This window comes from Anastrepha obliqua, chromosome 3, assembly GCF_027943255.1.
Source record: "Anastrepha obliqua isolate idAnaObli1 chromosome 3, idAnaObli1_1.0, whole genome shotgun sequence".
NCBI lineage: Eukaryota > Metazoa > Arthropoda > Insecta > Diptera > Tephritidae > Anastrepha > Anastrepha obliqua.
The window spans coordinates 26,480,187-26,492,624 of NC_072894.1; the positions used below are offsets into that span (position 1 = coordinate 26,480,187).

Below are 12,438 nucleotides of genomic sequence, written 5' to 3' on the forward strand. Positions count from 1 at the left end.
CGTAGGTAAGAATCTCCGTGAAGCACTAAAAAAAAAAAAAGTTTTTTCTAATAGCTGTCGTACCTCGGTAGGTAATGGCAAACCTCCGAGTGTTTTTCTGCCATGAAAAAGCTCATCATACAAATTTGCTTGCCATTTGGAGCCAACTTAAAACTGTAGGTGCCTCCATTTGTGGAACAACATCAAGATGCACGCCACAAATAGGAGGAGTAGCTCGGCTAAAACACTCAAAAAGGGAGAGGGAGTAAGCGCGAATTATATGTGTATATAAATGAAAAACTAAAAGTAACTTTGGTTTCATTTACATAGGAAATTATAAAACTTTTATTGTAATTTAGAGTATTTCCTTTAATTATTAGTTAAAACTATTCTTGGTACAAATACAAAAAAAAAACTTTTTTGTTTTATTTAATTCTATTTCAAATCCTCAATGTGATGTCGATATATAGTGGTGGATGACGTCACTGACGCCTTGGCTGTGCAATTCTAGTAGAGAACACCGAACTTCGGCTTCGGCCACAAAAGCTCAGTTAGGTTTTGGTTCGGCCTCGTACAAAAAAAACCGAAGTTTGGCCGAACATTCCCTAAAATTCTTTTTAATAAAAAATTATATAGATAAATTTTAAGATCTTGTATACTGTTGAAAAACATGCCTTTGAAATATGCATCTGCTCCCTTGTCGTGTGTCTAGTCAGTGCTGTTCAGTCGAATTATGAAAAATCCATATTTTTCAATTATTCCTTGGCTAATTTTCATATATTGTTAAACTTTCCAAAAAAATAAATCGATAATCATAACAAACTGTACATTTCGCACCCATTTTTCATTATCAGTATTTATATATTTTTGATTTTACAAAACTAACTGCATTTTCCGGTTTTAATCTTTACAGGTACAAAATCGAAGTGGCTGGCAAAAGTCTTCCAGTTTTAACGAATCTCGACAAAGGTCGCTATGGCGTCATCGTTTTCGAAAATCTAGACAAGTATTTGAATATGGACAAATGGAATCGTGAGCTGTTGGATAAATACTGTCGTGAATACTCAGTAGGCATAGTGGGTTTTGTTAGTCCGAGCGAAGAGACTTTGGTTGCGGCACAACTGCGCGGGTTCCCACTCTTCGTTCATACAAATTTGCGTTTACGTGACGCGAGTCTCAATCCAGCTTCGCCAGTATTGCGGTTGACACGAGCCGGCGAAACAGCTTGGGGCGTTTTGCCCGGAGACGACTGGGCTGTTTTTCAGCATAATCACTCCACCTATGAACCAGTTGAGTGGGCTCAACGCAACACACAAGACTACCCCTCGGACAGTGGTGGACAAGTGCAATTACCGCTAACAACTGTGTTGCAAGATCACGGCCACTTCGATGGTATTCAGCGAGTTATATTTGGCAGCAGTTTGCGCTTTTGGCTGCATCGCTTACTGTTTTTGGATGCCTTGTCTTATCTGAGCCACGGTCAGTTGAGTTTGAGTCTGGATCGTATGATATTAGTGGATATTGATGATATTTTTGTTGGTGAAAGGGGCACACGACTGCGGCCGGATGATGTGCAGGCGCTGATAGCCACACAACGAATTATAGCAGGAATGGTGCCAGGTTTCCGCTTCAATTTGGGTTTCTCAGGCAAATACTATCATCATGGCACACGAGAAGAGAATTTGGGTGATGATTATTTGTTGCGCAATGTGCAAGAGTTCAACTGGTTCTCACACATGTGGAAGCACCAGCAGCCGCATCTGTATGATAATCTGACATTGCTAATGTCAGAGATGCAACTGAATTATGCGTTTGCGAAGGAACACAACATTCCCACTGACTCTGGTTACTCCATATCGCCGCACCATTCAGGTGTTTACCCAGCGCATGAGATACTCTATGTAGCCTGGAAAAAAATATGGGATGTAAAGGTCACCTCCACCGAGGAGTATCCACATTTGCGACCTGCTCGATTGCGACGAGGCTTTATACATCGCAACATCATGGTGTTGCCACGACAGACGTGCGGCCTTTTCACGCACACCATGTATATCGATCGCTATCCCGGCGGCCGCGATAAGCTCGATGAATCGATACAAGGTGGTGAACTCTTTCAGACATTAGTTTATAATCCTATCAATATCTTCATGACGCATATGTCGAACTATGGCTCAGATCGGCTGGCATTGTATACGTTTCAATCGGTGATAAAGTTTCTGCAGTGTTGGACTAATTTGAAATTGGGCTCGGCGCCGCCTATTCAACTAGCAGAAATGTATTTTCGTCTTCATCCCGAAGAGGTTGATCCCATTTGGGGCAATCCATGTGATGATCCACGCCATAAGAAAATCTGGTCGAAAACAAAAAACTGTGAATCGCTACCAAAATTTCTAGTGATTGGTCCACAGAAGACGGGCACCACTGCCCTCTATACATTCCTCTCCATGCACTCAAGCATCACAAGTAACATACCAAGCCCCGATACCTACGAAGAAATACAATTCTTCAACGGCAATAATTACTATCGTGGTTTGGATTGGTACATGGATTTCTTCCCGACCGAGCCAAATACCACCGCGACTACCACACCTCACTACATGTTCGAGAAAAGTGCTACTTATTTCGATGGTGAGGCGGTACCGAAACGTGCACATGCGCTCCTGCCACATGCGAAAATCGTATCGATCCTCATCTCGCCGGCGAAACGTGCTTACTCTTGGTACCAACATCAACGAGCGCATGGTGATGCGATTGCGAATAACTACAGCTTCTATCAGGTGAGTGAATTAGAAATGAAGGGAAGAGATTACGATTTTTTAATTAAAATGTATAGAGTGTTGATATACCGACTATTTTATTTGATATAAGAAAATAGCACGCTACTTTTGAGAAAGCCTGTGTAACCTTACAAACGATTGATATCGAACAAAAACCACGCACGCCTTCTAGAAGTTTTATATCCTTCGCTCCCACTGGTTTCCATCGAATAACTTGAGAAAAAGTTTAGATATTTCAACAAAGCGCGGTATGCTTTTCGCTCTTCATATAGGGATGAAAATGACCTAAACCCAATATAACGCTAAATCACTAAAATGATAAAAATACGGTATTTCAGTAAGTAATTATGGCTGCATTCCTCTATCCTTATTACAGTCAAGGATGAGAATGAGGGTCTTTTTACACTCGAAAGAGCAGGCCAATGGCAGCTTTAGATTTATTCGGCATCATGCAGCCCATAGGCCGCAGCAAACGGTTGTTTTCAATGAATGTAATAGCTGCTCTTGAACGGCTTTCGGATTGCTCTTCAACCCATTGCTCTTTAATTTTTCACGGTGGTAGCCATTAAGCCAAAAATGGGTCTCATCGTTGAATGAAATTCGGGCTCCAAAATGCAAATCTTCGGCGAGTTTTACAAGAGCCCAACGTCTGAAATTATGATGCTTTGAAGGAGGCGTCGGATGGAGATCTTGTACTAGCAAATCAAGATCTTTGCGTAAAATTGCCCAAGTGTGCCATAGATAGGCCACGTTGTTGAGATTGGCGCGTATCAATTCTTCCGGGTCTTCGGCAAAAATCTCATTTACAGCCGCACTATTCGGCTTATTTAATCGGTCGAGTATCATCCAATAATGTAAAGTTATTCTCAATTTTACCGACGATTTGTCGAATAGTGCGCATGGTAGGACGATTATGTGCACCATATGTTGGCCTGAGCGCGCACTTTTCAAAGAAAAAAATATTTATTTAGTTTGCCAATAGTCACGCAAGATCTGTTGAAACAATACCTCGAATTTGATTACTCTTTATAAGTAGATTTTGCTGATCATCTTTTGTTTGCCTGTATTTCGTCAAGCTCTAAGTAAATGCTTACAGGAATTTGGTAAAATTCATGAATTATGAGAGCTACAAATGTTAGGCATGGAGTTTTTTTTCTAGCCAATTTCTTCGCTCCGCAGATCTCTATGGCTTGTCACCAACACAATGTACGTGTGTGGGCTAGTATTTCGAGCTTGCATTCGCTCACTGTTATCGATGAGATTTTGCAGCAGTCGTGTGATGTAATAGTCTTCTTACTTATTATACCTGCCTTGGCTTGAACCAGGCTTGAGGTCTTTGGCACTGATGTGTTAAAAAGCGACCACTTTGGCTACTGGGCACCACTAGATCTACTCAGATTTCTTCGGAGGTCGAGTAGATTTAAAGAAAATTAAAATTAAGAAGAGAACCCGAGGACAGTACAATGAACTTAATTGTGTCTGCGTGCTGTACTTGCGAGTCTATTTCGGCAAAAAACAAAAAAAAAAACAAAAAAAAAAGACCTGTCATTAAACTCTTTTCCATCAAATGTATCCCACCTACGCTGGACGTGTTAACTACCCGTTTATTTTGCGATCATCCGCTTGACCAGAAGCAGCCCACGAAACATAAAGAGCGAACTTGATGGAATTCAAAGTGGGTTAGAATGCTTCTATGAAACATGCATTTCTACACCATTTAACTTGTTATTTAATCGTACACATCTTTAATTAAAAGCCCACTTCAAGATGATTTATAATTCAATTAAAATTTGTAATTTATTTCGTTATAAGTTAGCAAATACATGCATGTTTAGATATTTATATTAATATATGTTCGCAAATACGAGTAGATAAATTAATCTGCCAGCAAGCTGCATTTCCCACAAATAAATAAATATGTCAAGCATAAAGTCAAGAATATTTGCATACTTTTACTAGTAAAGGGTCTTCCTAAAGTGACGCCTCGATGTCAGTAATGAATAATTTTGTATTTCATCTTTGACATTTGGGAAGTAGGCAGATGTACAATTGTACACAAAAGAACAACGCGTTAAATTATTATATTAAAACTTTGTATGAAAATGATCAATCTTTAAGAACAACATATCGCAAAATTCGTAAATTGTTTTATGGAAATAATCGTCTGAATGCGTCAAGAATTCAATCGTTGGTAAAAAAATTTCAAAAAACTGGAGAGAAGGTAATCCTCGAGTAATTTCAGAATAGTCATTACATCACTAAAATGCAATATTTGGTGTGGTTTTTTGGCTGGTAGAATAATTAACTCGCTTGATCTTCGAAGATGAAAATGAATCAACTGAGCAAATAAAAAAATAATAAATGAACAAACAAGAAATAGACTAATCTATTCCTAGACTCACCTTCGACAGGCTCCTCAAGCCGTGTATATCAACAAGAAGGAAGTGGCAAACACCAAAGGCATGGAGAAGGGGGGAATCAAATTTTTATGCAGATGGTTCCAAGCTAGACGATAAGGTTGGCTTTGGAGTATTTTCGACTGGAACCATCCGTTCGACTACTACACTACTCCAGCGTCTATCAGGTAGAGGTTCTAGCTATAAAAGAAGAGGCACATATCTAAATACTCAAACTGTAACAAAAACTACTATAAATATATTCTCGCATAGCCAGGCAGCCACTAAATTAATGAATGCGACTATACTAAGTTCAAAGGTTGCACAGGAATGCCGAGCAGCCCTAAATGATATTAGCGTCGTATTCCAAGTCAGCTTTATTTGGGTTCCGGGACACAGACATATTAATGAGGATAATTGTACAGTCGATGAGCTGGCCAGTGATGAGAAGTACCACTGACACACCTATGGCCACGAGAAAATTAATGATTAAGGATAACATTATCCAAGAGGTCGATATTTCATGGAGCGATGAAGACACCAAATGATCGCAAATAAATAAGAGAACAACAAAGGAACTGACTTGCGTAACCGGACATTGGCTATTTGGGAGGCATTCCTCGAGACTAGATATTTCATGGAGCGATGAAGACACCAAATGATCGCAAATAAATAAGAGAACAACAAAGGAACTGACTTGCGTAACCGGACATTGGCTATTTGGGAGGCATTCCTCGAGACTAGAAGTTTTCTCCCACCAATATTGCAGAAGTTGTTGAGGTGAGGAAGAGGAAGAAGCCGTTGAACATTTCCTGCAATTGTCCAGCCCTAGCTAAAATCAGAGCAGGTTGTCTAGGTAAATACTTATTCAATTCTCTTACGAAGCTGTCTGGCGTGGGCACAGTTGTATCACAACGGACCTGTAAGGTATAAGTGAGTTGGTCGCACAGACCGAACGATTAAGAACGATGAATTTCGCGTAATTGTGACATAACTGGCCGCCAGGTCGTGCGATTTAACTCCAATAGATTTCTGTTTGTGGATTTTTCGACAAGGAAAATCTCTGTTAATAAGCCAATAATGATTCCAGAGTTATTTCTTTTGGGGGAAGCATCGAAAGCATTTACTCTATCAGTGCTAGACTTTAACTCTAAACTTCCTACCGTCAATGTACCGACCCCATCACAGTTCTACCGTCGAGTACCTTATAAATCATCGAGAGATGGTTAAGCACTAGGTTGTACATCAATTCCTCTTCACATGCAGTCCATCAAAAGTTGCATGCACTTTAATATTCCCACACAAAGGAAACCACCCCAGATGGGCCTGTCCACCCCCTCACACCATACTTGTCCACATTAACTTAAGAGTCCGTTTCTTTTTTAACTTTTGTCTGTTTAGCTACCGCTGATCTCATAAACGTCTGCGTGCTTTAATACACGAAATCTTATCCCGCGCATTTTTGAAGTTGTCCTGATTTTTAGTATTTTTTCTGGTATTATCGAATCTTCTGTTGGTGCAGCTAAATTACGTCTGGTAGTCGCAAATCGTAAAAACACATATCTTGCACCTTTCTCTTAGTGGCATAATGGACGTAAAGGGGACTCACATCCGCTAAAGCGTAGGTACTGGTCTGATAGCAACCATGACCTATCAGGGATTGTGTTAGCTGGAAGTTAAGCTCACCATATCTTCGTTGTAACCATCTTTCGATGTTTGGGATTAACGTTTAGGTTCACCTTCTTTATGTTCCTTTTGTTTCCCATGAGTTTTCCCAATGCTCGCGCTATTTTATTAAAGATGTAGCCTTTTCTTTTTCTATAGTCACGTATATGTTGCTATAGTATGACTCTGCTCCTTTTACACTCATATTCTCTCTCATTCTTCCGCTCATATATAGATAGGCGTAATGCTTGCAATCAACTTTGCAACTTCGTCCGCGGAGGTTTTGTATGCGCCTATCGCCTTCAGTGTGCGATTTCAGAGCTGAAACACAACATTTGGATCGAGACTACTGAACTCAATACAATGATGTGTGAGCGTGTCTTTGAAAATTTTAACTATCGCAAGACTGCCTGTAGACGTGCGTATGGAGAACATTTAAATCATGTCAGTTTTCACATATTACGTATTTTGAATAAAAATATTGAAACCCGGAAAGATCTAAATTTTTACAAGTTTTAGTTTAAAACAACATTATGTGCGCCTTTTGAAAGACCCTTTGCAATAAAAAATTGTGTGCCACATGCACAAAATCAAATCCGATTTTCTTACCACAATGCATTTGTCGACTTCATCATGCTGCTGGCGGTTGTGATAGACACACTGCTCGCAAAACCGACAGTTGCACCGAATGAATTGTCGATTATCTGTCAGTTTCAGAAACAACACTTAATAGGAAGACATAGGACACATGCCACCTGAAATATTGCACCAATACTCGTACAAAGGATGATGAAGCAAATGCGATTATGCAACCAGTGATGGTCAACAAGAGCATGCGTGTTGATACCCTTCATGAAAATGTGTAAAATATTAAGTTGCCTACCAAGTATAGAACACTCAGACGAATACATTACGCATCGAAAACTACATACCTGGTGGCTTGAATCTCGAATTATTCAGTGCATTGGTTTGTCTCTTTGACTGTGCGTTGATCAATGTGAATTGCTTCTTTTTTGTCTTTTAATACATGGACTGTACGAGTACATTAACCGGAGCAACGTTTAAAAGGGTAGTTTCAGATAGGGTGACTTGAAGAAAACCAGCATCCACTTTCACAATTCCAAGGCCTTTGTAAGTAATTGTTGGCTTCAAGTGGTCTTCTCCAGAGAAAAAGAAGTTTTATTCTCTATACCTTTTGGAGTACAGCATATCACTGATAAGAAAAATAATGGTCTTGCCTGGTCGATTAGCATTTCAGGTAGATCTCTTTACGTTCTAGGTCTAGGTAGGACGAAGCTTCTAAGTCCTTTCGCGTGGGGAATTGGAATAGTATCTTTCAAGCAAAGGTTCTCGGGATAAGGGAAGTTTGCAGGATAATCAGAAATCATCAACAACAACAAGAAGAATCACGTTTTTTTTTCAGTTAGTCAAGCGGCCATCTTAGCTATAAAGTCACCAAAAACCAATTCAAAAATCGTTAGACAATGTAAAGAAGAATTAACTGCCTTAGCATACACAACAGACATCACTCTCATTTGGGTATCTGGCCATGGAAACATAGAAGGCAATGAGAAAGCTGATGAGCTGGCAATACAGATGGCTTCCTCTTGAGTATCCGAAGTGGTAGCAGTGTGCTACCCCGAAGCGTATTGAAAAGGAAGCAGGCTGTTCTCGAAAACCCATACCTGCAAAGGTCAGATTACAAAAGAACTGATGAGCTGTTAAGAAAGCCAAGAACAGACATCTTTAGAATTATGTCAACAATAACCAGTCATTGGCCTATCTGAGACGGTAGATGTAGAAGCTGCAATCAAGAAGATTCTAGGGAAACAGTCTTCCACAATCTGTGGGAGTGTCCAAGTCTGGGTGGTCTATGGCATTGACTGCTGGGGAAATTATCAATGAACAACTTGGTAGAAATTGCAGAAAGGAAAATATATGGCTTAGGCTGATTTATAATCAAATCAAGATGCTTTAACTAAATAACGACAGTGGTTCAATTAGTGGTGTACCAAAGTGGTACCTTTTGTACTACCAACCAACCAGCAATTATTATTATTAAAATTATTTTGGATTTCACGCTGTTTTCCTGCAGTGGGTGGAATCCTATTTATGCGTAAGGTGTTGTGTGGTCACAATTGATGGTGTTTCCTCTGAAACATTCATTGCTTGCTTAGCAGTGCAACATGCAAGGGTTTTAGGTCCACTACTCTCTGTGTTATTTATCAAAGTCATTAGCACAATTGCTTCTCATTTACTAACTATCTGCTATATGCAGGCGATTTAAAAATATTTTCAGTTATAAAAAACACAACTTACGTTTTCAGACTTCAAGCAGATATACACAAATTTGGTATGTGGTTTTAAAAATCACGGCTTCTTTAAACATCCAAAAATGCTATCATGTCACTCTTTCCAAAATCACTATTGTCATTCATACTTCCTATAGCATATCTAATATTGTACTTCAATCTGTTAAAAATTAAAAAGATTTAGGTGCAATTTTTGACAGGCGTTTTTTACTTAAGTCACATTAATTTTTTTTCCTGTGCAATAACAGTCGGTGCAATCAGACCAAGTCCTAGGGGGGCCCTGAACGCTCTGACACACGTTATTCCGGTAGATCTACATATCAAGAAGATGGCAACAATGAGTGCATTTAGGTTAAATGAAGTGGGCCGCTGGAAGGAAAAAGCTCGTGGCCATGCCAATCTATTACTGCGACAAACCCAGTATACCTCGAAAAGGACTGACTACGTCGTCCCGACGGTAGCATTCAGTAGAAATTTTGTTACTCTCTGGCATATATTCTCATAGACTTAAAATTGAAAGATCTGTGCGTCTCCCTAATGTTTGCAGTGTCTTTCAGGCGGAAGTACTGGCAATTGGGGAAGGTAGTAGGCTACAGGGCAATATCGCTATTCTTTCGGATAGCCAAGCTGCAATCCAGGCACTGGGTTCAGCTACAACAACCTCTAAAGTAGTGGAACAAAGCGGGACTAGCCTTACCACCTTGAGCGAAAATCATAAAGTTACCTTATTCTGGGTCCCGGAACATCGGAGCATTGAAGGCAATGAAAAAGCGGATGAACTGGCAAAAAGGGGATTTGCCATGAATAACGTTCTTGCACAATCGGTATTCACACCACTAGGTACAGTCAAGAGTGCAATTTCCCTAAAATACCTCCGAATCGCTGATTGTAGATGGAGAGACCAGACGAAATGCAAAATTAGCCGAACGTTATGGCCCACCTACAACCTCAAGCAATCGTCGGCATTGATAAAAATGAAACGACGGGGCGCTTGGAGACTAACGGCAGTCATAACTGGCTTTTGGTCTGTGGGTGAACAAACAGTCAAAATGGGCATCCCTCACAAACCACACTGCCATAGTTGTAAACAACCGGAGAAAAAGGAAAAAATCTTCCATTTCCTCTGTGAATGCCCTGCCCTATGGAAGGACAGAATGTTAACTCTGGGTAAACCGCTGTTCGAGAGTCTGGAACAGCTGTCTGGCTTAGATGTCAACAACCTCATAAAGTTCCTGAACCGCACAGACTGGATATAGTCATGCTGAAAATAACTGGCAAACAAGTTAGTAACGAGGATGTGGCAACAAAATGGTGCGGAAGCGCTTGTTGGATTCTGGAAGAATCACCGCTTAAACCAACCAACCAACCAACATTAATTTCATCTTATCAAATCATATTCTATCTAAGGTTTTATGCGACAGAATAGCTCAAATTTTACGGATTTTGAAATTGCTGTTTATTGTATTCGTTCGCTGTAGGTTGAAATACGCCGCGTTTATTTAGAAGCTACAGCATACAGTCTACATACACATCACCATTAAAAATATTCATTTTAACTCCGTAGCAATAAAAACTTTAGTTTTCGATTAATTTATGTAAAATTTATTTAGACTTCGACCGAGTCGAAACTACTAACGTCCTTATCGAATCCTTTAAGTGCACATTGAAGTTTTCGTTTTTCTATATTTAATATATATATGCACTTAAGAATTTATTCATGTACTTACTCGTATAAATATGTAAAATTGTATGCACATATACTTGTCTATTCTTTCGACACTTACCTGCATTGCACAGATGTGCACTTGAGCGTTCGAACCGCTGCATTCACAACACTTTCAAGATAACAGCAAGGACCATATGCGCAGGAATATTCTGATCCATATGTGGTCACTCATGCCTTAGTGCATTATCACTGTCCATTGCCGCAACAGAACTGCTGTCCACTCGCACACACATCCGAACACATTGAAAAGCTTACACAATCGTATGAAAACCACTTGCTTGCTTTCTAAGTCAGATTATCCTTATCCAAACTGGTTTTCCGACTGATGACCGAATTATGTGCATTTCAAGTAAATTGTTATGCAATTGTTTTGCATTCCCCCACACAAACACATCCGTGTTCCTTCTAAGTAGTTTGTTGGTTGGACTAAAATGTTGAAGCATCGTGTGTAGCCACATTTCGAATCCAATTTGTCTAGTGTCGTAATACACTCAGAGCTTGGCTTTTTTGTTTGCTTATTTGCAATATTGCTTAGAAATGCATATGACTAGCAGCGGCAAGGCGGAAATAAAAACCACATATCAGTTTTATACTTGACTACGTGCGTGTTTTGTTAGCCCTAAAGGGAAACGATGCGCTTTCAACTAACAACATTTTGCTGTCTAAAGATGTGTCGAAAACAAGACATTTTTGCTGAATTGTAAATTTAAAATTAGTGCTGGTTTTCTCAAAGATTTTGCTCCCAGCATGCAATAAATTTTTGGTCTGAAAATTTTCCAAATTAGAGGAGTAAATTATATTTCATCCCAATGGGGAAGTTACCTATACGAGGTATGTTCAAAAAATAAGGTGAATTTTTCAATTTTCTCGGTCTACGTACATTTGACTTTCAACTATTGTTATTATTTTTATGATGCTGCACTCGTCTCGAAGATATAATTACGATTTTAGCAATATAGCCTGTTTGGTTTGTTTGTTTAGAGGCATAAATAACACAAGTGCTTTGCATGTTAGGCGATTTTCTGCTATCGAAAAAAAGGGATCAAAGATGTTGCATACAATTTTGTGTAAAAAATTTAATTAAGTGCTCAAAAACACTGATGAAAATGGAAAATCGTCGAATCAGAATTAGAGAAGTTGCTGAGAATGTCGGCATATTGGCATATCGTTTGGCTCACGCCATGCAAATTTTTGGGAAATTTTGGGCATGAAGCGTGTAGCAGCGAAGTTCGTTCTAAAATTGCTGAATTTTGAACAAAAACAACGTCGCAGGAGCATTGCTCAGAAATTGTTGAATGATGTCAACGATGATCCAGATTTGCTTAAAAGGGTCATAACTGTTGACGAATCATGGCTATATGGTTATGGCATCAAAGCCAAAGCCCAATCGTCCCAATGGAAGAGTCCAGGAGAGCCAAGACCAAAAAAAGCACGCCAAGTTCGATCAAATGTCAAGATTTTGCTCGCTGTTTTCTTCGATCACCATGACGTAGTGCTTCAGGAGTTCTTACCACAAGGTTGTACGGTAAATAGGGAGTCATACCGTGAAATTATACGCCGTTCGCGTGAAGCAATACGAAAAA

General features: G+C 39.6%; 1 protein-coding gene across 2 annotated transcripts in view; it reads left to right on the forward strand.

Moving 5' to 3' along the window:
* The window catches only part of LOC129240200 (bifunctional heparan sulfate N-deacetylase/N-sulfotransferase), a 355,141-nt gene that overhangs the window by 312,275 nt on the left and 30,428 nt on the right, over nucleotides 1–12,438 (forward strand). For both annotated transcript variants that reach the window (XR_008582037.1, XM_054875832.1), the window contains exon 6: nucleotides 893–2,756. Coding sequence is in view for 1 of the 2 variants with exons in the window: in XM_054875832.1 (XP_054731807.1) it covers nucleotides 893–2,756 (1,864 nt within the window). In the remaining variant the exon portion in view is untranslated. The remainder of the gene's footprint in view (nucleotides 1–892; nucleotides 2,757–12,438) is intronic.